General features: G+C 39.5%; 2 protein-coding genes and 1 long non-coding RNA gene across 6 annotated transcripts in view; all 3 read left to right on the forward strand.

Annotated features, from left to right (window-relative positions):
• The window catches only part of LOC133124391 (uncharacterized), a 32,351-nt gene extending 19,503 nt beyond the window's left edge, over nucleotides 1-12,848 (forward strand). The window contains exons 1-8 of one of the 2 annotated variants that reach the window (XM_061235616.1): nucleotides 6,185-6,215; nucleotides 6,850-7,121; nucleotides 8,687-8,989; nucleotides 9,545-9,637; nucleotides 9,949-9,967; nucleotides 10,123-10,151; nucleotides 10,310-10,356; nucleotides 11,171-12,848. In XM_061235616.1, coding sequence (XP_061091600.1) covers nucleotides 7,052-7,121; nucleotides 8,687-8,989; nucleotides 9,545-9,637; nucleotides 9,949-9,967; nucleotides 10,123-10,151; nucleotides 10,310-10,356; nucleotides 11,171-11,278 — 669 coding nt within the window. In that variant the 5' untranslated portion in view covers nucleotides 6,185-6,215; nucleotides 6,850-7,051 and the 3' untranslated portion in view covers nucleotides 11,279-12,848. Of the gene's footprint in view, nucleotides 1-6,184; nucleotides 6,216-6,849; nucleotides 7,122-8,686; nucleotides 8,990-9,544; nucleotides 9,638-9,948; nucleotides 9,968-10,122; nucleotides 10,152-10,309; nucleotides 10,357-11,170 lie in introns of those variants that run through there. The other variant, XR_009708313.1, reaches the window with a different exon arrangement.
• LOC133124307 (uncharacterized) lies at nucleotides 1,353-26,476 on the forward strand. 2 transcript variants are annotated; one of them, XM_061235399.1, is made up of 8 exons: nucleotides 1,353-1,479; nucleotides 1,673-1,699; nucleotides 3,371-3,670; nucleotides 3,819-3,842; nucleotides 22,806-23,087; nucleotides 24,190-24,471; nucleotides 24,702-25,004; nucleotides 25,553-26,476. In XM_061235399.1, exons 1-8 carry the CDS (start codon nucleotides 1,428-1,430, stop codon nucleotides 25,648-25,650), a joined length of 1,368 nt encoding a protein of 455 aa, XP_061091383.1. In that variant the 5' UTR covers nucleotides 1,353-1,427; the 3' UTR covers nucleotides 25,651-26,476. The 2 variants fall into 2 exon arrangements, with proteins under 2 accessions (XP_061091383.1, XP_061091392.1); XM_061235408.1 differs by lacking the exon at nucleotides 3,819-3,842.
• LOC133124439 (uncharacterized) lies at nucleotides 13,998-16,491 on the forward strand. 2 transcript variants are annotated; one of them, XR_009708316.1, is made up of 3 exons: nucleotides 13,998-14,057; nucleotides 14,251-14,277; nucleotides 16,093-16,491. It is a non-coding gene; the product is annotated as an uncharacterized LOC133124439 (long non-coding RNA). The 2 variants fall into 2 exon arrangements; XR_009708317.1 differs by having other exon boundaries at nucleotides 14,007-14,057; nucleotides 16,059-16,491.
• Nucleotides 26,477-27,474: the final 998 nt, after the last annotated feature.

Raw genomic sequence — 27,474 nt, forward strand, 5'->3', positions numbered from 1 at the left:
CTTTCCATACGGCATATCCTATACTCTGTGTTTGTGTGTAGTCCAAGCAGGCTAGGTATGATTATTTACTCTATCTCTATTCTTAATTTGTGTATTTTATACTTGATTGTGATATTCTAAAGCTAATAACCTACCTGTCTGCGAATAAACTATTTTGTTTGGAACTTGCGTGATCTCCATGACTCTAATTCATCTTGTACCTTTTCAGCCTAAGTTACAACTGAATACTCAGGGGGAAATGGTGGCCGAAGACCGACCGATCGGCGGGGCGGTACACCTGTGGTAGTTCTAAGCTGTGCGGCCAGCAATTTCTGTCCCTTAAAGGGTCGGGTGACGCACGGCTCTTGTGATTTGGTGCGAAGGGAACCCTTGGGCGTTACGGCGCTGGTTCCTGCCAAATTAGCTCTAAGGAGCCCAGTTAATGCTACGCCAACCTGGGCTCGCAACTATCATGGCAGGTTTGCATGTATTGTGTTGACTGGACCCGCAGCCTCTGAGTTCTCCACCGAACTGAGATTTCAGCAGTAATGCTAATCCCGGGAGCATCTATTGAGTAATGGTGGCGCAGGTACAAGTCGAATGTAATCACTCCCAAGGTCCGCGTAAATTGCAAACCCAAATTTCTAAATTATATTTTAAATGGAGTCAGATAAACGAGTAAAACTATAGTAACCACTAAGCGTACAATACGGCCCCATTTGAGAACGGAGAATATTAAGAATTGTACTGATCCGTTTCTGGCCAGCTATAAGCGGGATATGGGGCAGGTCAATCCATATCCGACCCATGGCAACGGACCCAGTATATTCTTAAACATAATTGTGCTCTGTTCTTGTACGGAGGATAATAATTAACCCAACTAATGTTCTCCCAGCAACGCCAGAAGGACAAGCACGCAAAACCCCCTTCGGCCCCCGCTAAATTCCGTCATTGGGTTAGCTGTGGGGTTTTACAACAGCAATCAGGCAAATTCATTCCTTAGCTTGGGCCTCAACCCTGGGAGGAATGTCATAGAAGTTGACAAACTGAAAGTCTGGGATGAGCTGTTCACTTCCCCTTTACCCAGTATTCATCCACTGGTGGGAAAATTCTTACAGCAAGTAACAGGAACTCAAGATCATTTTAGTTTGAGTTTACCATGGAACAGAAAATAGAACATGAGTCCTCTGGCTGTGAATCTGACTTCAAATCAGAACAAATGAACTTCAATGCAATGAATTTTGACCAAACTCACCTTAATAAAGAGTATTGATTTTAAATGTTAAATTTCACAATTCTTCTTTGAAATGGTAGACTATATGTTTCGCTTGAAGGGCGACATGTTTTTTCCTGTTGCACAAGCATACTGACAACTTCCTCATTTACATCACATTAAACAGAGTCTAAAACTGCACATCCTGATATTATTTCGATTTTGGTCTTCAAACATGGAATCACATCTCTCTTCTCTGCTTCTGCTCATGATCTTTCTGCCAGACAGTAAGTGATCTCTTCTATTTATCTGCTTGGTTTTTAAAAGCAGCTGGCAGGGAACTCCAGTGCATGTCATTCTGAAAGCAAGCCATGTTTTCTGGTGTGAGACAATAAAGAGAAACTAATATACAACAGAGCAAAATGAGAAACCTGCATTTCCTGCATTTGTAATCACCCTCTTCTGTTGGGCTCACTCCAGGTCTCTATGGACACTCTGAAGTTCAAGGTTAGTAATGCTGGAATTGCATCATCTTTTATGAATGTGTAGCATAGTATATGGCATTGCATATATGTATGCAATGGCTGCTGGGTGTATGGACATAACAGTGGAACACATCCAAAGCTGGATAAAGCACGCAAAGAGATGTTTTCCTCTGTGTATGGCAAGAGATAACATTCGGTGTGATGTTGATGAAAATCTATGGCCAAATGCAGGGGACAGGATGGATGGGCCAGGCCAACAGTAGACTTCTGATACTGATAGGCAGACAATATATCTGCAAATTACTGTATATAGTGAAAATATTACTATTTGGTATATATTTGTTATTCTTTGCAACGTAGTTTGAGCAATTGATTGTATTGAATTTTTCTTTTCTGAACTACAGTATATTGCACTGTGAGAACAAACGTCAAAATACTGCAAACCCTCTGAAGAATACTGTTGCTTTTGTGATTTGTTTTTTTATCATATATTGTTTTACATTACAAAGTAAAATTGTTATTCTGGGTTTCCAATATAGTAAAACATTCATTAATTTACAGTTGACTGTAAATTTACCACACTCAGTCATGACATCTATTGTGAGAGGCAAACCAACAGATCAAAAGTTTCTTTGCTTGGCTTGAAATATTTGTGGATGCATTAATAGAGGAAAGGAAAACACATAATATATGCATTTAGCAATGCTCCAAATAGTTTGTATTTTGTTGATCATTGAACATTGAGTGACAAAGTAGTCTAATGCGAGAAAGGATATGCTATAGTTATGGCAGCATGAGTCACTTTTGGGTGAAATATTAAGTGTTTTGGTGGTTGAAGTGCATTTTTCACCAAAGGTTAACTGATGTGCTCAGGTGTATGTTTCAAAATCACACTGTGTGAAGAGTTTTGAAAAAGAGGACATGGTAATAAGACAAGTGTGAAAATGATTGTAAAAAAACTGTAATGTATGACGCGCTCAACGGATGTGGTGAAGATCTACTGCAGTCTGCGTGTCCCTTTTGTCCACAGAAGCTGCTTACTGAGCATTGGTTGCTCAAGTCTGGACTTCTTAAAGAGACAGGACCACATTCCTGATTTTTTGAATAATTGAAATTAACCAAAATGGTTAATTTCCATCAATTATTACTTGTAAAGCCATATATATATATATATATATATATATATATATATATATATATATATATCATTTGCATTATATTTGCCAGATTTCACATGGCCTATTGATGCTAAAGGTCAGTATAAATTGTACAAAAATGTACCTCAGCGCCCTTCTGATCTATGTAGCCAGGCTCAATATGATCTCTGTAGCCAGATTCAATATGCTGTCCCAATGATTAGTGCAAGCAAAATGATTCTTCTGTGCATTATGTTACTCTGTTCTGTGTGCATTGTGAAATTGTTGAACTCTGTAAATAACCACACCAAGACAGCATATTTCAATAGATCTAAATGGGGTTTCTGCAGAAATTCTCACAAGTGACCTGAAACCACTGATACAGTCTCAGGAAATAACAAACACCACTTTTGGCAAACACCACTTTAGTCAGGCAGGCACTGCTTTCTTATAGCTGTAAACAATTGCTAGGCCCTGGCATAAACAACAAAACACACTTTTTTGGATATTAATCAGTTTTGCATTTCTGCTCAGTGATGTGTGTTCCACTTTCACAGAGCTACAGAAACCAGTGATTTCTGTGCATGCCCCTGAAGACAAGAATGTGGCTGTAGCCTGTCAGATGAATCTGAAAACCCCAGCTGTAAATACCAGCTGTTACCTGTATGTTGGAGACTCGTCTCAGCCGTACAGAAGTACATGGACCACCAATGGGAGGGTCTGCAGCTTTAATGTGGAACGTGCTGACCTGCAGCAGCACCTGCAGGCTTTGAGGACGGGAGAAGTGAGCTGTGATTACGCTGTGAACACAAACCCACACTCTCATTCTCCACGCAGTGACAGAGAACAGGTACCAGGTGAGTCACTCACTGTACTTACAGTTTGAAAATGTTGTCATAAGGCTGGAAGATCTGTGTCGTGAGAAGGTTATGAATCACAATTTGTGATTCACTCATAACCATTTATTCAATGTCTCAAATTATCACTTTCACACTCTATTTTCAGGACTCTCTCCAGAACCAAAAACAGGTACTGTATATACTTTAATATTCTGTATGTAATACTTTCCACATAGAGATTAATTTTACACAGGTTTGGAAGATTTCACCATTACAATATCACAATGAAATATTTTTTTAAATATAGGAATGTTTAATATGTTATGTTTAATATATTTTATTCTGTATTTTTCTGTACTCCAATTTAGAAGAGTAGTTATTTGTGGGCCTGTTCCATTGCTGCTACTCTGTTCGGGACTAGCATGCACAGCCTCTGAAACCATGTAACCAGCTGCCCCATCTTTTCATCTGCACAGATGGTGCACAGTTAAAAAAGCTGCCTGAATCCCCTGTGGATAAATTGTTTTCTCTCAGAAAATATATAATCACGGCTCCGCCACATTTGACTAATGTTTAAGGTCTGTGACTGGACTGTGACTTGCAGAGAGCTGGAGTCTAGACTATAGGTTTAGAACAGCATTCCATGTGTATTTTCCTAGCTCTGGATGTGATGCTTTGACTTGTGGTAGAACCTATGCACTTGTAAGTCGCTTTGGATTAAAAGTGTCTGCCAAATGACAAAAATGTAAATGTAAATGTATTAACACATTAATATGTTTGTCAAACTAACAAACTAACAAACTGCAAATTGTGATATCCCAGATAAAATAGCATGGAGATAGAACGTTAACTGGAGGAGTTTGACTCCACTCAGCCCACTGCGCTGATAACCAAGCAACATTTTCCCCTGTTGTGCACCCACGGCTGTCATATGAACGTTATTTATTGTCTCTGTGGTGTCAGTTCCAGCAAAACTGCTCAACGCCATGGTCAGTGTGAGCACAAGGGCGGTTACCACATCCTGCTCCATTAGCGTTAGCTGCACAGCTCAGAGCAGTGAGAGCAATGAGCTGGAGGCAGTCCAGAGACACACAGGACCTTGAACCTTAATAAAGAGTATTGACTTTAAATGTAAAACTCTTCTTAGAGAAGGTAGACTATATGTTTCTCTTGAAAGGCAGCATGGTTTTTCCTGTTGCACAAGCATACTGACAACTTTGTCCTTTTCATTATATTACAAAGAGTCTAAAACGGTTAAAGTTATTTACATAACTTATTATGTATTCACATCAATGTGACACATATTAAGGACTGCAGGACTGTGACTTTCAATGGTCATGAGAGGAGGGGAATGACAACATCAACAACACAAATACTACAGTTATACAGTGAATAAACATCATCATCAAAAACACAAATACTTCAGTTATAAAGTGAATAAACATCATCATCAAAAACACAAATACTACAGTTATACAGTGAATAAACATCATCATCAAAACACAAATACTACAGTTATACAGTGAGTAAACATCATCAGCGAGAGAGAGAGAGAGAGAGAGAGAGAGAGAGAGAGAGAGAGAGAGACGGTGAAATTGCTGATTAAAATCCAACATGATATGCAGATGTATTTCAATCTCTTTTGATGTGTCAGGATGTATCAAGGTCTGCAGAAAGGTTTTCCAGCTGGAAGCTATCTTCATTCTTTTCAGTATATTAGCGACTAAGCTTTATTGAAACCAATATTTTTTTACAATATTTAATTTTACCCCAAACTTGCTTCTGCTAATACTTAATGACACTCGTTTTGAAGATGTTATGTAAATAAGGGTAACATGGCTGAGCATTGTAAGTTTAGAGAACATCACTGTACATAACAGTCACGGCGACATCAGTAATGTCAGACAACTTGAATAGTTATATACAAACTTGTGGAAGATTTTGTGTTACTGAATTCCTTGGACAGGTGGCTTGTAACATCTTAAAGTGTTTACATTTCAATTTCAATTTCAATTTCAAGATATTCAGTGTATTTATCAATTAAGGGTAAATTATGAAAACACTTTTTTATGGGAAAGTCACATTGCATTTATCTAATTATCAGGTATTTGTTTTTCATATGTGTGTTGATTTAAAAGTATATTGCAAATATTCCCTAAATGGTGTGATGCTGGTCCCAAACACATGAACTGTTTGTGAAAATTGTAATCCCCTTCTCCCAATGTTGAATTTTATATTGTGCGTATATGAGAGTAACATGCATGTCCTTTCTCAACAGAAAGGTTACAGACACCAACCATTTCTGTGGAAAGATCTGAGCATAACAGGGTGGTGGTAGACATAGCCTGTGAGACAAAGCTGGAAAACCCCACATCTGAAACTATCACCTGTTACCTGTACATTGGGGACTCAGTTGAGGCTTCCAGAACAGCACAGAACAAAGGGAAACACTGTACCTTTACTGTGGGTACTAGTGACGTGCAGGGCAGGGAGGTGAGCTGTGATTACAGTGTGAATACGGAACCTGAGTCTCTTTCTCCACGCAGTGGCCGGGCCACAGTAGGTAAGTCACTCTTTAACATTGTTGGTTAAAATTATGTTTTGCCCTTGCATTGTGTTCCTGGTTTATTTATGCATTTATTTATCTACTTATGTATCGCACTGTGTGCAGTACAGCAGTGGCTGTGCAAGATATCATGGTCTTGTGAAGTATAATATTTCCAGACAAAATGAACAATTCCCCATCACACTCACAGTATCTTGACCTTCAAGTGGGCGTACCTGTGACTAACATTGAAATGTGTCAATTTCCTGTGTGTCACGTCTAGTCAAAGACAACATGCTACAGCACCATTTGTAGGCAGATACAATTAGTGAAGCTTATCATTCACATTTCAGTAATTGATGTACTCCTGAATGTGCGATAATCAAATATATTTGACATAACTGAAGCATAAACAGCTCATATTGTGACGAATATCGGCTTCAATTCAATATTCTCTCATTCTCTCCTTATACAGCATATTGGTGATTTGAAATGTATAACTGTCAGTCAGTCCTATAACCTTCCATTTAAGAAAAGGCTGTGTTTTTTGTAGAAATGTGCCTACAATTAAGCTGTTCAGATGACAATAAATCATAACTGAATAATGGAATAAACTTAATAATGGACTAAATGGATTATTTAACTTTTGCAGGTGGACTGCCCAAGGCAAAGTTAGGATTGAGTCATACAGTGATTTCCATAGAGAAGTCAATGACACTGAGGTGCAGGGGACCTGACTCTTCCCCTGTGTCCCACTGCACTTTCACCATTAATGAGAGAGCTCAGACAGTGAGCGCTCAGTCACTCCAGCTGATCTGCTCAGTGGGAGACACAGCGCACTCAATGAGCTGAGCATGAGATGTTTCTACAGTCTGGAGGAAAGACCATCTCCATTTAGTGACCCCTCTACAGTAACTGTGCTGGGTAAAAATGAATCTTTAATATCGCATGATGTTCCAAAATGTGTGGTCGTAAAAGGACAGCAGATGCTCAAGTCAGAGAATATGAATTGTAATTTCAAAAATTTTTCTTTCTTGTGCATTAATTAATAAACAATTACTGTTTGTCCTCTAAATAGGCGAAAGTATGTATAAAAAGAGATGTCTGTATGGTTCACCTTATATTTCTACATTCACCTGATTTGGATGTACATACCTTCAATTAAATTGAGCAGTCTACAATTAAACCTCATATGAATTGTTTCACCACAAAATCAAATGTAATTCAACAAAAGATTGCAGCAGTGTACACATTGGGGAAAGGCACTGCAAATACCTTACTGAAATGCACAGTCTAAAAGCGACATTCTGCTTCAGAGGCATTTCATTCAATTCTGTACCTCTTTAAATCTTCTGTTTGAAATAAACAGACATGTAATACATTCAAATGTACCGGTTTAGAATTGTCCAGGTTCCCATAAACATTATATTTAATCAGTATAAAACTACCCTCATCAATTAATTTCTCTATGCAGTTTATAATGTACACAGCCACAATGAATTACCAACTTTTATGGGCAGTGCTCATTGTATCTTGCTCCTCAGTAATTATCCTGGGATGCTATGCATCAACATTGCATAACTGTTGAAGATGTATTCATTGTGTAAAAGTCTTCCTTTGATTTTCTGTTATATGCTTGTAAATCAACATCACTCAATTGCTTCACATTTAAACCATAAAGCCAAATTTTAATATTCATTATTTAACAATACCTCATTTACATTGTTGAGACCAGTGGAAAACATATCAAAACTTATGTTAATGATGTACCCAAAATGTCTCTAATTCCCCCATGCTTACAGCTCTTATTTCCTGAGCTATCATTTTCCATGCATTACATTACATTACATTACATGGCATTTAGCAGACGCTCTTATCCAGAGCGACGTACAGCTAAGTGCAGATCAAACACAAGTGCAGTCCCTATTAACTCACTGTTCAAGTGTGAATGGGCCCCAAAGAAAATCTTACAGCAAAGAAATAAAATCCGATGTTTGTAGTCAGGTAGCCATAGGAAAGTGCTTACAATAAAGTTTTTTTTGATAGAAAATCAATCATAACTGAATAATGACTCAGTGAAAGTGAGGTGCAGGGGACTTGACTCTTCCCCTGTGTTCCACTGCAATTTCACCATTGATCAGTGGCTCAGATTGTGAGTGCTCAGTCACTGCGCACTGAATGAGCTGAGCATGAGATGTTTCTACAGTCTGGAGGGAAGACCATCTCCATTTAGTGACTCGTCTACAGTAACTGTGCTGGATAAGAATTCATTATTAAAATCTCCTGATGATCTTATGTTTCACCAGTATAAAATTACCCTAATCAATGTGTGCATGGGGTAAGGGATGCAGCTCTGTCACTCTAGCTCCTCCTGTCAGACCCCAACAAGTAAACCCATCAGGACACCCCTGTACATTTAGCCACAGGACACAACCACACTGAGACCCTGTGAATGCCTTTCTCTGTATGATGTATTATTTGTGTTCCAGATCTGAAGAAGCCCAGTATCTCAGTCTCCATGAAAAACAATCAGGCACACATTCACTGTGAAGCCCCACCTGACATCACTGGAGCACAGTTCTTCCTGTACCTGTGCTCAACATTGAGTGAAACACTTGTGAACAGCGCCCTGGCTGGAAAGGAAGAGCGAGCAGCCATTTTCACTGTCCCCCACAGCTCTGACTCCACTCTGATATACTACTGCATTTATCAGCTTAAGAGGATCAACTCTAAACTGAGTGACTGTGCTGAAGTTAAGAACAAGGACCAGAGTGGAGGAACAGAGGATCAAAGTACAGTACTATACTTTTCTCTATGAATCCGACTGTAAAATCCAGCTATACCAGTTTGACCAGCTTGAAAATTGAGCTGGTCAAACTGGCCATAAGCTGGTATAGCTGGTCTGAACTGGTCAACCAGCTAAACCATGTCAAGCTGAGAGCTGGTCTGAACTGGTCAACCAGCTAAACCATGTCAAGCTGAGAGCTGGCTTCAACTGTACTGTGACAGAGAGCTGGAGCCAATATCAATGTATGACAATGAGATTCCATTTTGAAAAACTGGCCAATGGAACAATTTATGGATTTGCTGCATCAATTGTCCTGTAGTGTTTCACTTTGTATTGTGTCATTTTTTATCTACTGTGTCTGATTTATTTATTGATCTGTGTTTGACCAGTTATTAGTTGTGAGTGTTCTTCTATCTCAATGAAGCACTCTTAATTGCTTAAATACAAAATAAAATACCAATGTATGTATTGAGACACGTGGAGATACTGTAACTTCAAAATGTATAAACTGCTTCTCTTCTCACACCCACTTTCCTCAAATGCTCTTTTCAAATTTTAGACTGGCTGAAGACACCATTGGGTATTGGAGTAATTTTCATCGTGGTGGGGATTCTTATGGGAATGGCTGGTGTCAGTCTGTATTGGATACACAGTGCGTATTTGATGCCTTCATCCAACACATACTACAGGCTGCAATACAATGGCTATTTAACGGACTTGCTCATATCTACTGTAATCTGTGCTGTCATTGTATCATGGTTCAATACATATTGTTAGTTAATGTAAAATGTGAAATATGCTACTACGCTGTAAAGAAATGACACACCTGTAAAATAGATAGATAGATCGATAGATAGATACTTTATTCATCCCGAGGGAAATATTAGAATTAAATTATTTAAATACACAATATAAATCTAATCAATATTATAATATTGTTAATATAATATTTTTCTTTTTCAGAAAAAAGGAAATCCAACAGGTGAGATATTTCAGTGTTTTTTTTTTATTTATTTTTTTACTCTCTGTCACATGGTGTCTGTTCAAGCAAACTAAAATTACATTAATTTAATTTTCTAGCATAAAGCCCTATAAAGTTTATCTCTAATACAATTATACATTGCCTTTATTGTCCAGGGTGCCCACTACTCCTAACACAGTTCCGTGTAAGTATCCGTAATCTTCAAGCCTTCTTTCAGCTATTCTGTATGTAGACCTGCGACCATGCTTCCTATTATTTTGCTTTAGTTTCAGCACAACCTTTAATGCTGTTGTTACTGTTACACACAACATGTAATTTCACTGTTTTATATTTGTGCTCCAGGTGCTACTTTTGATGTGTCCAAAGGACCAGGAATCAGCAATGCCATTGTAAGCATAAGAAAAGGACAAAATGGATGTGGTACTAAAATTATGACCCAATGAAATATAAAATAATGATTTAAAATGTGCTGGGATCATTAAATGCACTGTGTGAGGACATAATTGTAGAGCTGGTCTTTATTAATTACTGTCACTACTGTATAATTACATTTGCCAAACTCAGCCTAACTGAGTGTCTGTCAATGGAGCGATGTCATCCATCGTAATGAATATGTGTCCTATACACTTGGTGAGCACTTTATTAGGTATTTATTAGACTTATTTTTTAGAGTTATTAAGTCTTCTGCTGCTATAGCCTATCCACAGAGGTTTCACGTGTTGTAGGTTCAGAGATGCTCTTCTGCATACCACTGTTCTGATGTGTGGTTACTTGTGTTATTGTCACCTTCTTATCAGCTTCTCCGTTGGCCTCTCTCATCAACAAGGCGTTTCTGTCCACAGAACTGCCGCTCACTGGATTTTTTTCGTTTTTCACACCAGAGTAAACTCTAGAGACTATTGTGTGTGAAAATCCCAGCAGATCAGCAGTTACAGAAATACTCAAACCAGCCCGTCTGGCACCAACAATCATGCCACAGTTGAAATCGCTGAAATCACATTTGTTCCCAATTCTGAAGGTTGATGTGAACATTTAATGAAGCTCCTGACCCGTATCTGCATGATTTGATGCACTGCATCGCTCCCACATGTTTGGCTGATTAGATAATCACAATAAGTTGGTGTTCCTAATAAAGTGCTGAGTGAGTGTATATTGCATGTGCCTGGGCTGGGGTGGTGACTGTGTGTCTCTCTCTCCTCAAAGGCTCCTCCTGAAGTGACTTACAGCACTGTCACCCACCTTCCCTCTCCAACCTCTGCCTTTCAGCCCCAGCAGGACAACGTGGTGTACAGCAGTCTGAAGACAGAATGAGAGAATTCATACAAAAAACACAGGAGTCCTTTTAGTCCTTGAGATGTCTTGACCAACAGAGCATTGCAATGCTTATATAGATATATACAATTAAAATGGAAATGTTTCATTTTACATTCTTTCCATTTAACATTTTCAAACTCTACCACCTTTTCAAACTCTACATTAGTCCTCCCTCCTGATTTCCCCCGCCCCCCTTTCTGATATCCCTATCCCTTTTGTCTAACAAAAAAAAAAAAAAAATTGCACTTATGATGGGTAGATGTTTAGAACAGCACCTTTGTATTTTCCTAGTTATGGATGTGATGCTTTGACTTGTGGAAGAACCTATGCACTTGTAAGTCGCTTTGGATTAAAAGCGTCTGCCAAATGACTAAAATGTAAATGTAAATGTCTTTGACATTATCTTGGAAATATCATTGAATTATTAATCTTTTGTTAATAAGTCCTTTCTTTCTTTCGATGTTGTTTTGGGATTGTACCCCCAGAGCAGAGATCTTACACAGCACATATGAAACCAGATTTACTCACTCAGTTACTTTTCTATTATCTATGTGTACTGTTACTGTTATGTAAAATATTTAATTAATTGCACAATTTATACTTATTTTCACTGATCCTGAATCCCTTATGCTATTTGTTTTACGAGGAACACATTAATCAAGATTTCACAGATTCCACATCAATGTGAATGTGCCAGAGTAAGCTAATGAGTTCATTTTCATCTGTAGTCCCTAAGCGGCATGTCTATGGACTGTGGGAGGAAACCAGAGTACCTGGAGGAAACCCACACAGACACGGGGAGAACATGCAAACTCCACACAGAAAGGCCTGGGCGGGGCTCAAACCCAGGACCTTCTTGTTGTGAAGCAACAGTGCTACCCACTGTGCCCAATGTCATGTCATGAGTAATTTATGTATATATTATGTAGTGCTTAATACAGTGCTGTTATGTTATGTTTTGTTATGTTATGTTATGTTAATATGATATACTATGAGACTCACATTCATTTGTATAGATGTTGGACCCAGAGAACTTAAAAAAGCAAAATATTGTTTATTCACCTTGAAACCATGAATTATGTCGCAGTTTCTGTTTATGCCCACTAGAGGCCGCCAGTTCCCAAGCTCTAATGTATTTAATTTGTGTCTTTTTGGTCATCCCTCATCGTCATTATATTATTAGTTTCCCTTTGTATTCAGTTTACAGGTTCCGATCTTGTATTTGCTGGTTTTAGTGATGGGTTGGGTTGTTGCTATCCGCTAGCAATGCTGTTTCTAGGCTCTAGTTTTGCTCTCTTGTGTTCTCCTGTTTGTTTTGTTGTGTTCCGAGTGAAAGTATTTTTGTTCACACTTATCTCTGTTTCCTAACTCCCTCTGTCTCTGTATTTGGATTCAGCCCAATGATAAATGTATGCTTTTGAGAGACACCTAAGAGTTGTATAATTGGCTGTTCTTAGATTATAATTATTTTATTACAATTTAGTATTGAGTTCAAGTAGGTTGTGCTGTATTTGTGCAAAATGAATTCTGAAAAAATATTTGTTTCCTCTATCTCTGTGAATACATACATTATATTTCATGTTTGATTCTTCACTAAGAACAACCCTTGGTGCGATTTAAATCTCACTGCCTCACAGAGCATTCATTTGCTTTCTGCTCAGAGGTGCAGAGGATGCCCCTGTAAGGAGTCAGTGGGCTCTTCCCAATCGCTTGATGTTCTCCTCATTCTTCCTTTCCTTGCTCCAGACAAGGGCGGTTACCACATCCTGTGCCATTAGCGTTAGCGTTAGCTGCACAGCTCAGAGCGGTGAGAGCAATGAGCTGGAGGCAGTACAGAGACACACAGGACATACCTTGAACCTTAATGAAGAGTATTGACTTGTAAAATTGTAAAATTCCACAACTCTTCTTAGAAATGGTTGACTATATGTTTCTTTTGAAAGGCAGCATGGTTTGTCCTGTTGCACAAACATACTGAGTGCAACATTCTAACATCATAAAAATGCACACACAGAGCCTGTAAAACTTATAGCATTGATAGCTTGAGTGATCAGATATATCAAGGGCTTCATTCTTTTCAGTATATTTGTGACAAGCTTTACTGAAACAATTTTTTTAAATAACATTTAATTTATTTGGCCCCAAACTTGCTTCTGCGAATGCTTAATGACCATACCTTATGTAAATGAAGGAAGAAATGGGTGAGCATTGTAAGTTGAGAGCACATCACTGTACATAACAGTCAATGTGAATAAATAAATGTGAGTGCTACAGCAATCAGGCAAATTCATTTCTTAGCTTGGGCCTCAACCCTGGGAAGAATGTCATAGAAGTCTGAGATGAGCTGTTCACTTCCCCTTTACCCAGTATTCATCCACTGGTGGGAAAATTCTTACAGCAAGTAAGTTTGAGTAGTTTGAGGCCGCAAAAGACAGAATTTACAGAACATGAGTTCTCTGGCTGTGAATCTGACTTCAAATCAAAATGAATGAACTTGAATGCAATTAATTTTTACCAAACTCAACATCAACCTAAATAAAGAGTTTTGACTTTCAATGTTAAATTTCACAACTCTTCTTAGAAATGGTAGACTATATGTTTCGCTTGAAGGGCAGCATGTTTTTTCCTGTTGCACAAGCATCCTGGCAACTTCCTCATTTACACCACATTAAAAAGAGTCTAAAACTGCACATCCTGATATTATTTAGATTTTGGTCTTCAAACATGGAATCACATCTCTCTTCTCTGCTTCTGCTCATGATCTTTCTGCCAGACAGTAAGTGATCTCTTCTATTTATCTGCTTGGTTTTTAAAAGCAGCTGACAGGGAACTGCAGTGCATGTCATTCTGAAAGCAAGCCATGTTTTCTGGTGTGAGACAATAAAGAGAAACTAATATACAACAGAGCAAAATGAGAAAACTGCCTTTCCTGCATTTGTAATCACCCTCTTCTGTTGGGCTCACTCCAGGTCTCTGTGGACACTCTGAAGCTCAAGGTTAGTAATGCTGGAATTACGTTATCATTTATGAATGTGTAGTATAGCATATTGCATTGTATATGTATCTACATTTAGATTATTTGAACCTTCAATTCAACATTATTTATCTCCTTATACAGCAGATTAGTGATTTGAAATTCATAACTTTAGATTATTATATTATTCCCCATGTCTGTGTGCGTTTACACGTACACGCAGACACGGGGAGAGGGTGTGAGAACATGTAGTACCTGGAGGAGACGCACACAGACACAGGGAGAGGGTGTGAGAACATGTAGTACCTGGAGGAGACGCACACAGACACAGGGAGAGAGTGGAGGACACGCACACAGACACAGGGAGAGGGTGGAGGAGATGCACACAGACATGGGGAGAGGGTGGAGGAGACGCACACAGACATGGGGAGAGGGTGGAGGAGACACACACAGACAGACACAGGGAGAGGGTGGAGGAGATGCACACAGACATGGGGAGAGGGTGTGAGAACATGTAGTACCTGGAGGAGACGCACACAGACACAGGGAGAGGGTGGAGGAGATGCACACAGACATGGGGAGAGGGTGGAGGAGATGCACACAGATACAGGGAGAGGGTGGAGGAGACGCACACAGACACAGGGAGAGGGTGGAGGAGACGCACACAGACCCGGGGAGAGGGTGGAGGAGATGCACACAGACCCGGGGAGAGGGTGGAGGAGACGCACACAGACACAGGGAGAGGGTGGAGGAGACGCACACAGACACAGGGAGAGGGTGGAGGAGATGCACACAGACCCGGGGAGAGGGTGGAGCAGACGCACACAGACACGGGGAGAGGGTGGAGGAGATGCACACAGACACAGGGAGAGGGTGGAGGAGATGCACACAGACCCGGGAGAGGGTGGAGGAGACACACACAGACACAGGGAGAGGGTGGAGGAGACGCACACAGACACAGGGAGAGGGTGGAGGAGACGCAAACAGACACAGAGAGAGGGTGTTAGAACACCGTACCGTTTCTGGAGACATGTACACCTGTACTGATATACTGTATGCATAGACAAAAAAAAAATACAGCATATCATCACACAAACATTCAGATCGTGTGTCTTAAAATTCCGTATTGCTTTATACTTTTTTACAATCGTTTTCACACTTGTCTCAATACCATGTCCACTTCTTCAAAACTCTTCACACAATGTGCTTTTGAAACACACACCTGAGCACATCAGTTAACCTTTCGTGCAAAATGCACTTTAACCACCAAAACACTTCATATTTCACCCAAAAGTGACTCATACTACCGTAACTATAGCATATGCTTTCTCCCATTAGACTACTTTGTCACTCAATGTACAATGAACTACAAAACATAAAGAACTTGGAGCATTGCTAAATACATATGTAAGGCGGAAATGATTAACATCTGGCATTGTCACTCAGGGCGCTGGTCAGCTTGCTGGCTTCCTCTGGTACTGTGGCAATATGTGGCTGTAAAGTAATTTAACCCCAGGAGCATGCACCATTAACCCCCACCATCTCCGCACCCATATGGGCAGGAGCCTGTGGGGGAAGACTCAGGCCTCCAGCCGTAAAACTCGTTATGACGGGGCAACGTCCTTTACGGCACGGGAAGGTTTCAGAGGGCACGGCCTGTTGGGCCCTGACCTTCTCCTGAACCCCCCTTCATTGCTCTCTCCCTCTTTACTCAGTCACTAAATGATGTGAACAGCATTGGATGTTTCATGACAAAGTCAGTTTAGATAATATTCATGTTTGGTATTATTCTGATTGTTTCAGTGCGACTGGTGCAATGGTTTTATTTCTGCAACAGCAAAACCTGGACATCATAACCAACCAGGAACCAGGGAGAAACTGTGTGGAGCTCTGCCCCAGTGAAACCCATGTGCCTCAACCCCCCTGCGTTTCCTGGGGAGGCGTGGCTCCAAATTCCAGATGGGTGACCCATTTTTAGGGTTAACATCAAAGGCCAGATTTTGGATTTAAGGGCAGTAAACTAAACAATCTGGGAGGATGCAATCAGTCTCTCCCGTGCACACCGTGCACGTAATTTCTATGTACAGGGTGTCTGTAGCCAGACTCCCGTATGTAGCTTTTATTACCAGGTATGACTCCGTAATTTGGTTTCCTTCTTATGTTTTTATATTGTATTTGGAACTAGTGTGTAATTACGTATGTAACCTGCCTGGTAAAATAAATAGTTAAAACATGATCTGTGTGGTTTCGCTTACTGACACTCAATGTTATACAGGGAATGCTTGGTTTACCCCCTCAAACTGGTCTAGGGAGGATGAATATTTACGCTTAATGTATCACGGCATATAGCACCCGTAGACCTATGATGGTAAATCCATGTCGAGCACAGCTTGGGTCTGCTTGGGTCCCTAGGCTGTAAACAGATATACCCAAGAGTAGCTATTCCTGCGACCTCTGTGATGACTATAGATATCTAGTCAGTTCGGGAGACGTGCACATAACGTGCGATGTGACATGCGGCGGTACCAGCAGAGGATTGTTCAGATGAGTAAATCTCAGTACAGGATTCCTGTAGCGATCAAGTCAAAATTATCAATAAGAAATCTACCTAATGTGGATAACTAATCTAAATTATTATTCTAAAACGGAGTCAGATACACGAAGGTGAATGTATTGGCCCTATTGTGGAGATTCTTGGTCAGCCTGGACCAGTAAAGAACGGAAGGCAGAGTGGTACTACTGCCTTTGTATCGTGGTTTATTTATTGGCTGAGCTAGAATCTCCGCATAGGGGGCACTCATTTTTAACCCTATTAGTATTACATTACATTACATTACATTATTGGCATTTGGCAGACGCTCTTATCCAGAGCGACGTACAACAAAGTGCATACCCATAACCAGGGATAAGTTCGCTGAAAGACCCTAGAGGGAAGTACAATTTCAACTGCTACCTGTACAACAAAGATAAGGACAAGGGCCATTTTTTTTTTTTTTTGAACAAACAAACAAACAGAGCAAAAGTGACCAAAGTTAACTACCCAAACACTGCTTACCTAGCCAACTAAAAATACCGATACACAAAGCAAGTCACAGAGACAACAATTAAGGTTCACAGGGAGGTAGGGAGGGATGGGGAAAGTATTCTTTCAGCAACACCAGAAGGACAAGCACGCTGATACCTTCAGCCCTCGCTAAATTCCGTCGTTGGGTTAGCGTGGGGTTTTACACATATATTATGTGTTTCCCTTTCCTCTATTTTTGCATCCACAAATATTTCAAGCCAAGCAGCTCAATAAACCTTTGATCTGTTGGTTTGCCTCTCACAATAGATGTCATGACTGAGTGTGGTAAATTTACAGTAAACTGTAAATGAAAGAATGTTTTACTGTATCGGAAACACAGAATAACAATTTTTACTGTGTAATGTAAAACAATAGATGATAAAGAAACAAATCACAAAAGCAACAGTATTCTTCAGAGGGTTTACAGTATTTTTACATTTGTTCTCACAGTGCAATATACTGTAATTCAGAAAAGAATACATTACAATCAATTACTCAAAATACATTACAATCAAGAACAAATACATCCCAAAAAGCAATATTTTCACTATATACAGTAATTCGCACATATATTGTCTGCCTATCAGTATCAAAAGTCTACTGTTGGCCTGCCCCATCCATCCTGTCCTATGGCATTTGGCCATAGATTTTCATCAACATCACTCCGAATGTTATCTCTTGCTATACACTGAGGAAAACATCTTCTTGCGTGCCTTATCCAGCCCTGGATGTGTTCCACTGTTATGTCCATACACCCAGCAGCCATTGCATCTAGAGCTGACATCTATTCATGTGGGTGGTGGTCCTAAACCTTCACATATACCTTCATGAACTTCATATTGGTACCTGAGTTCCTTGACACCCTCAGAGTTCCTGTCAAAGGGGACAGTGTACAACTGTTTCATCCTGATCAGATGTTTCTGTAGCACTCTTGAAATGGTTGTAGTGCTTACACTGTCAATGTTTGGAAATATGTTGTTGCTGCGATTATGTGGTTGCGTATTTCTCTTAGCCTGATGCTGTTGTTGACAATGACCATCCCAAGTATTGTATCCTCCTGTTGAGGCATAAACATTATTCCCCTTCCCCCTGTGTGACTGTGTGAGGTAACTGCTGGGTCCTGTAGTGAGTCAAAGAACATGTGCACTGATACATCTGCTTTTTCTGGAGACATCTCAAATCACAGTACTGCTGTAATATACACATCAATTGAACTCCTTCAGTTAGAATGCTGGAAATACTGTATAGTACCTGTTGGTTTACCTGAAAATCCTCACTATTGAAGCGACTGTGGATCTAGGCAAGTTTGGTTGAACCCTCAACCTGTAGCGTGGGAAGCTAAGCGGAGAGCCAGGGGCGACCAAAGGTAGAACCTTTTTTAACCAACACGCGAACGTGTTAGTCACTAAATCCCAGGGAGAACCGAAATAGGGATACCCAGCTAGGAACAGGACTTCTCCCGGAACAATGGGAGGAATAGAAATTAAACAAACCAAATTTCGAAAATCGTAAACAGAAAAGTAGCTCAAAAACGGCTAGCGAACGTAAAACAACCCTTAAATAACCAGGGCGAACCAATAACTTTGGTACCGTGCCGAATAGCTGGGCACTGAGTGAAAACCAAAAGAAAATACAACCTAGCGAGAAAAGCTAGGCACGAAAATAAAAACCTCGAGGCGCAGCTCGGGACAAAAATGCAAACCAAAATACAACACCGGGGACAACGTCCCTCTACCATCGACTCACACGAGTCCAAAAGAAAAAACAAAACCCTTGAGGAAGGCGCCAGCACACACAACACTTTCAGCTGTACGCCTTCCTTACCTTTTAGATATTTCTCTTTCTTTAGCAATGAGAGAATTATCCACCAGCACCGTACCTGACTCGTATAGGTTTAGAGTCTACCGGGCGCTTTACCGGCTTTGTGCCAAGGGCGAACGGTTGAACACAAAAGCACTGAAACTAGTCCATGCTGGTCTTAAATACTCTCCCGGGAGGTAATTCCCCTGGCGTAAACGAGGAACAGGTGGAAACAATTATCCTCGGCCAACTAGTGGCACCAGTGAGAATTACCTCCCACCATGACACAACCTGCTTCCCTCAGGGATAGACCATGATTTACCACATGATCAATGACTGTGGCTCTGATTTCATCGAACACAACTGTTCTTGCTCTTCCATGTCTTCTTCCTCTACCCCTGGCGGCATCCATTTTCCCCACCAAGGCTAAAGAATGCAAATGCCAATCCAAAGGTGGCCCCTTTTGTATATGTGGTAACGGGGCACAAACAACAAACACCTGGGTAGGTTGTTCACTGAAATGACAGCCAGGTGTTTCAGCAGTGCATATACAGCAGTAATAGTGGAAAAATCTCTTCAGTGACAACTACATCTATATTTACCCTATATACATGCTCATTTCAATGCAAGTATGATCACTTTTGTATAGATGGTAACAAGGCTGCAAACAAAAAAATGTAATGAACAGAATAAACTTTCTGCTCAAATCAGAATTACCTGTCTTACATATTTCAAGCATATAGTTTCATTTTTCTGCCAAAATGCAGCATATTTCCTTCCACAATCATCAGAATTTTATTGGGTTTTGAACTGAAAGTTAACTGTTTTGAACAGAGTATGGAAATGTCTGCAAAATTTGCTGGATTTGTACAAACTTTTGCTGGTAGTGAACACTAACTGAGAGAGGCATTCATGAATTTTGGAAGAAGTGGTGATTGAATGCCTTTAGTATGAAAGCAATGCAAAAATATCCACAGTTTAGTTCACATAGTCTAATGATATGGTGAATGTGTTAAGTGCTTTGAAAAAGTGGACATGGTATTGAAACAAGTGTGAAAACGATTGTAAAAAAACTGTAAAAAAGCTGCCTGAATCCCCTGTGGATGAATTGTTTTCTCTCTGAAAATATATAATCAAGGTTCCGCTGGAGTCTAGACTATAGGTTTAGAACAGCATTCTATGTGTATTTTCCTAGTTCTGGATGTGATGCTTTGACTTGTGGTAGAACCTATGCACTTGTAAGTCGCTTTGGATTAAAAGCGTCTGCCAAATGACAAAAATGTGAATGTAAATGTATTAACACATTAATATGTTTGTCAAACTAACAAACTAACAAACTGCAAATTGTGATATCCCAGATAAAATAGCATGGAGATAAAGCGTTAACTGGAGGAGTTTGACTCCACTCAGCCCACTGCACTGATAACCAAGCAACATTTGCCCCTGTTGTGCACCCACGGCTGTCATATGAGCGTTATTTATTGTCTCTGTGGTCTCAGTTCCAGCGAAACTGCTCAACACCGAGGTCAGTGTGAGCACAAGGGCGGTTACCACATCCTGCTCCATTAGCGTTAGCTGCACAGCTCAGAGCACTGAGAGTATTTACTTTAAATGTAAAACTCTTCTTAGAGATGGTAGACTATATGTTTCTCTTGAAAGGCAGCATGGTTTTTCCTGTTGCACAAGCATACTGACAACTTTGTCATTTTCATTATATTACAAAGAGTCTAAAACGGTTAAAGTTATTTACATAACTTCTTATGTATTCACATCAATATGACACATATTAAGGACTGCAGGACTGTGACTTTCAATGGTCATGAGAGGAGGGGAATGACAACATCAACAACACAAATACTACAGTTATACAGTGAATAAACATCATCATCAAAAACACAAATACTTCAGTTATAAAGTGAATAAACATCATCATCAAAAACACAAATACTACAGTTATACAGTGAATAAACATCATCATCAAAACACAAATACTACAGTTATACAGTGAGTAAACATCATCAGCGAGAGAGAGAGAGAGAGAGAGAGAGAGAGAGAGAGAGCCGGTGAAATTGCTGATTCAAATCCAACATGATATGCAGATGTATTTCAATCTCTTTTGATGTGTCAGGATGTATCAAGGTCTGCAGAAAGGTTTTCCAGCTGGAAGCTATCTTCATTCTTTTCAGTAAATTAGCGACTAAGCTTTATTGAAACCAATATTTTTTTTACAATATTTAATTTTACCCCAAACTTGCTTCTGCTAATACTTAATGACACTCGTTTTGAAGATGTTATGTAAATAAGGGTAACATGGCTGAGCATTGTAAGTTTAGAGAACATCACTGTACATAACAGTCACGGCGACATCAGTAATGTCAGACAACTTGAATAGTTATATACAAACTTGTGGAAGATTTTGTGTTACTGAATTCCTTGGACAGGTGGCTTGTAACATCTTAAAGTGTTTACATTTCAATTTCAATTTCAATTTCAAGATATTCAGTGTATTTATCAATTAAGGGTAAATTATGAAAACACTTTTTTATGGGAAAGTCACATTGCATTTATCTAATTATCAGGTATTTGTTTTTCATATGTGTGTTGATTTAAAAGTATATTGCAAATATTCCCTAAATGGTGTGATGCTGGTCCCAAACACATGAACTGTTTGTGAAAATTGTAATCCCCTTCTCCCAATGTTGAATTTTATATTATGTGTATATGAGAGTAACATGCATGTCCTTTCTCAACAGAAAGGTTACAGACACCAACCATTTCTGTGGAAAGATCTGAGCATAACAGGGTGGTGGTAGACATAGCCTGTGAGACAAAGCTGGAAAACCCCACATCTGAAACTATCACCTGTTACCTGTACATTGGAGACTCACCTGACGCTTCCAGAACAGCACAGAACAAAGGGAAACACTGTACCTTTACTGTGGGTACTAGTGACGTGCAGGGCAGGGAGGTGAGCTGTGATTATAGTGTGAATACGGAACCTGAGACTCTTTCTCCACGCAGTGGCCGGGCCACAGTAGGTAAGTCACTCTTTAACATTGTTGGTTAAAATTATGTTTTGCCCTTGCATTGTGTTCTTGGTTTATTTATGAATTTATTTATCTACTTATGTATCGCACTGTGTACAGTATAGCAGTGGCTGTGCAAGATATCATGGTCTTGTGAAGTGTAATATTTCCAGACAAAATTAACAATTCCCCATCACACTCACAGTATCTTGACCTTCAAGTGGGTATACCTGTAACTAACACTGAAATGTGTCAATTTCCTGTGTGTCACATCTAGACAACATGCTACAGCACCATCTATAGGCAGATACAATTAGTGAAGCTTATCATTCACATTTCAGTAATCGATGTACTTGTGAATGTGTGATAATCAAATATATTTTGATTATATATTGAACATAACTGAAGGGCAAACAGCTCATATCGTGACTAATATCAGCTTCAATTCAACATTCTCTTATTCTCTCCTAATACAGCATATTGGTTATAACTTTTATAATTTATAACTTTTAGTGAGTCCTATAACCTTCCATTTCAGAAAAGGCTGTGTGGGGTCGAGCCACGTTTTTTGTAGAAATGTGCCTACAATAAAGCTGTTTAGATAACTGAATAGTGGATTCAATTTAATTATGGACTAAATTGATTATTTTACTTTTGCAGGTAAACTGCCCAAGGCAGAGTTAGGATTGAGTCGTGCAGTGATTTCCATAGAGGAGTCAATGACACTGAGGTGCAGGGGACCTGACTCTTCCCCTGTGTCCCACTGCACTTTCACCATTAATGAGAGAGCGATCAGTGGCTCAGATTGTGAGCGCTCAGTCACTGGAGCTGATCTGCTCAGTGGGAGACCCAGCGCACTCAATGAGCTGAGCATGAGATGTTTCTACAGTCTGGAGGGAAGACCATCTCTACCTAGTGACCCCTCTACAGTAACTGTGCTGGGTAAAAATAAATCTTTAATATCTCATGATGTTCCAAAATGTGTGGTCGTAAAACGACAGCAGATGCTCAAGTCAGAGAATATGAATAGTAATTTCTAAAGTTTTGCTTTCTTGTGCATTAATTAATGAGCAATTACTGTTTGTCCTCTAAAAAGGTGAAAGTATGAATAAAAAGAGCTATAATGTCTGTATGGTTCACCTAATATTTCTACATTCACCTGATTTGGAAGTACATACCTTCAGTTAAATTGACCAGTCTGCAATTAAACCTCATATTAATTGTTTCACCACAAAATCAAATGTAATTCAACAAAAGACTGCAACAGTGTACACACTGGGGAAAGGCACTGCAAATACCTTACTGAAATGCACAGTCTAAAAGCGATATTCTGCTTCAGAGGCATTTCATTCAATTCTGTACCTCTTTAAATCTTCTGTTTGAAATAAAGACATGTAATACATTCAAATGTACCGGTTTAGAATTGTCCAGGTTCCCATAAACATTATATTTCACCTGTATAAAACTACGCTCATCAATTATTTTCTCGATGCAGTTTATAATGTACACAGCCACAATTAATTGCCAACTTTTATGGGCAGTGCTCATTGTATTTTGTTCCTCAGTAATTATCTTGGGATGCTGTGCATCAACATTGCATAACTGTTGAAGATTTATTCAGTGTGTAAAAGTCTTCCTTTGATTTTCTGTTATATGCTTGGAAATCAACATCACTCAATTGCTTTGCATTTAAACCATGAAGTCAAGCCAAATTTTAATATTAATTATTTAACAATACCTAATTTACATTGTTGAGGCCAGTGGAACACATATCAGCACTCATGTTAATGGTGTCCCAAAAATGTCTCTCATGCCCCCATGCTTACAGCTCTTATTTCCTGAGCCAGATTTTCCATGCAGTCCCTATTAGCTCAAGTGTGAATGGGCCCCAAAGAAAATCTTAGGGCAAAGAAACAAAACTTTATCTGATGTTTGTAGTCAGGCAGTGATAGGAAAGTGCTTACAATAAAGTTTTTTTTAATAGAAAATCAATCATAACTGAAAAATGAAACTAAATGGAAACTAAATAATTGAACTTTTGCAGGTCGACTGCCCAAGGCAAAGTTAGGATTGAGTCATGCAGCGATTTCCATAGAGGAGTCAATGACACTGAGGTGCAGGGGACCTGACTCTCCCCCTGTGTCCCGCTGCACTTTCACCATTAATGAGAGACCGATCAGTGGCTCAGATTGTGAGCGCTCAGTCACTCCAGCTGATCTGCTCAGCGGGAGACACAGCGCCCTCAATGAGCTGACCATGAGATGTTTCTACAGTCTGGAGGGAAGACCATCTCCATTTAGTGACTCGTCTACAGTAACTGTGCTGGGTAAGAGTTCATCATTAAAATCTCCTGATGATCTTATATTTCACCAGTATAAAACTACCCTAATCAATGTGTGCATGGGGTAAGGGATGCAGCTCTGTCACTCTAGCTCCTCCTGTCAGATCCCAACAAATAAACCCATCAGGATACCCCTGTACATTTAGCCACAGGACACCACCACACTGAGACCCTGTGAATGCCTTTCTCTGTATGATGCATTATTTGTGTTCCAGCTCTGAAGAAGCCCAGTATCTCAGTCTCCATGAAAAACAACCAGGCACACATTCACTGTGAAGCCCCATCTGACATCACTGGAGCAGAGTTCTTCCTGTACCTGTGCTCAACATTGAGTAAAACACTTGTGAACAGCACCGTGGCTGGAAAGGAAGAGCGAGCAGCCATTTTCACTGTCCCCCACAGCTCTGACTCCACTCTGATATACTACTGCATTTATCAGCTTAAGAGGATCAACTCTGAACTGAGTGACTGTGCTGAAGTTAAGAACAAGGACCAGAGAGGAGGAACAGAGGATCAAAGTACAGTACTATTCTTTTCTCTATGTATCCGACTGTAAAATCCAGCTGTACCAGTTTGACCAGCATGAAAATTGAGCTGGTCAAACTGGTCATAAGCTGGTCTAGCTGGTTTGAACTGGTCAACCAGCTAAACCATGTCAAGCTGAGAGCTGGTCTGAATTGGTCCAGCAGCTAAACCATGTCAAGCTGAGAGCTGGCTTCAACTGTACTGTGACAGAGAGCTGGAGCCAATATCAATGTATGACAATGAGGTTCCATTTTGAAAAACTGGCCAATGGAACAATTTATGGATTTGCCGCATCAATTGTCCTGTAGTGTTTCACTTTGTATTGTGTCATTATTTATCTACTGTGTCTGATTTATTTATTGAACCAGGTATTAGTTGTGAGTGTTCTTCTATCCCAATGAAGCACTCTTAATTGCTTAAATACAGAATAAAATACCAATGTATGTATTATGACACGTGGAGATACTGTAACTCCTTCAAAATGTATAAACTGCTTCTCTTCTCACACCCACTTTCCTCAAATACTCTTTAGAAATTTCAGAGTGGCTGAAGACTGGAGCAATTATCATCGTGGTGGGGATTCTTATGGGAATGACAGGTGTCAGTCTGTATTGGATACACAGTGCGTATTTCCGATGAGTACTCTGTAGTGCCTGGGATTCCCAAATGTTTGTGACCACTCTATGGCATGATACCATAATTACATAATTACATTACTAAATGGCTAACATTTGATGCCTTCATCCAACACATGCTACAGGCTACAATACAGTGGCTATTTAACAGACGAGCGCATATCTACTGTAATTTGTGCTGTCATTGTATCATGGTTCAATACATAATGTTAGTGAATGTAAAATGTGAAATATGCTACTACACTGTAAATAAATAACACACCTGTAAAATACACAATATTAATGTAATCAATAATATTATGTTATATTTATTCAATAACAATACTAATATTATTTAGATATGGTGTATTTCAGTGTAATTGTTTTAGACAGTTTTTAGGAAGTTCTACATGGTAAAACCCATGAACAGACAAGAACATTAAAGCTCCGGATCTCAGAACTGTAGAAAGGGCTGGTTAGAGGCGTGCAATCCGCAGGTCTTCATATGCAATTATATGAATCAACCTCCAGTGACTTGCAACTGAAAATTTAGAATTATATGAAAAACATACATTTCTTTTTGTTCTTTTTCAGAAAAAAGGAAATCCAACAAGTGAGATATATATATTTTTAAACCTGCTACCCTACTCTCAATCTGTCTGTTCAAGCAAACTAAAATTACATTTATTTAATTTTCTCTGTCTGATACTCACTGTTTCGGTCCATGACTATGACTATAAAGCATAAAGCCCTATAAACTATATCTCTAACACAATTCTGTGTTATCTATGTTGTTCAGGGTGCCCACGACTCCTAATACAGTTCCGTGTAAGTATCCGTAATCTTCAAGCCTCCATTCAGCTATTCCGTATGTAGACCTGCTACCATGCTACCTATTCTTTTGCTTTAGTTTCAGCACAAGCTTAATGCTGTTGTTACTGTTTCACACAACATGTAATTTCACTGTTTTATATTTGTGCTCCAGGTGCTACTTTTGTGTCCAAAGGAGCAGAAATCATCAATGCCATTGTAAGCATAAGAAAAGGACAAAATGGATGCGGTACTAAAATTATGACCCAATGAAATATAAAATAATGATTTAAAATGTTCTGGGATCATTAAATGCACTGTGTGAGGACATAATTGTAGAACTGGACTTTATTCATTACTGTCACTACTGTATAATTACATCTGCCAAGCTCAGCCTAACTCAGTGTCTGTCAATGGAGCGATGTCATCCATCGTTATGAATATGTGTCCTTTACACTCGGTGAGCACTTTATTTGGTATTTATTAGACGTATTATTATTATTATTATTATTATTATTAGAGTTATTAAGTCTTCTGCTGCTGTAGCCTATCCATTTTGAGGTTTGACGTGTTGTGTGTTCAGAGATGCTTTTCTGCATACCACTGTTCTGATGTGTTGTTATTTGTGTTACTGTCACCTTCTTATCAGCTTCTCCGTTGACCTCTCTCATCAACAAGGCTTTTCCGTCTGCAGAACTGCCGCTCACTAGATGTTTTTTTGTTTTTTGCACCATTCTGAGTAAACTCTAGAGACTGTTGTGTGTGAAAATCCCAGCAGATCAGCAGTTACAGAAATACTCAAACCAGCCCGTCTGGCACCAACAATCATGCCAAAGTTGAAATCACTGAAATCAGATTTGTTCCCCATTCTGATGGTTGATGTGAACATTTAATGAAGCTCCTGACCCGTATCTGCATGATTTGATGCACTGCATCGCTCCCACATGTTTGACTAATAAGATAATCACATGAATGAGTAGGTGTTCCTAATAAAGTGCTGAGTGAGTGTATATTGCATGTGCCTGGGCTGGGGTGGTGA

Source organism: Conger conger, chromosome 1 (genome assembly GCF_963514075.1).
Source record: "Conger conger chromosome 1, fConCon1.1, whole genome shotgun sequence".
NCBI classification, from domain to species: domain Eukaryota; kingdom Metazoa; phylum Chordata; class Actinopteri; order Anguilliformes; family Congridae; genus Conger; species Conger conger.

What these genes read in the sequence shown, in the direction of transcription:
- LOC133124307 (XM_061235399.1), top strand. Translation starts at nt 1,428, where the DNA reads ATGGAATCACATCTCTCTTCTCTGCTTCTGCTCATGATCTTTCTGCCA. An exon ending in CATGATCTTTCTGCCAGACA is followed by an intron (nt 1,480 to 1,672) that starts GTAAGTGATCTC and finishes GGCTCACTCCAG; the next exon opens with GTCTCTATGGACACTCTGAA. An exon ending in TGACAGAGAACAGGTACCAG is followed by an intron (nt 3,671 to 3,818) that starts GTGAGTCACTCA and finishes CTCTATTTTCAG; the next exon opens with GACTCTCTCCAGAACCAAAA.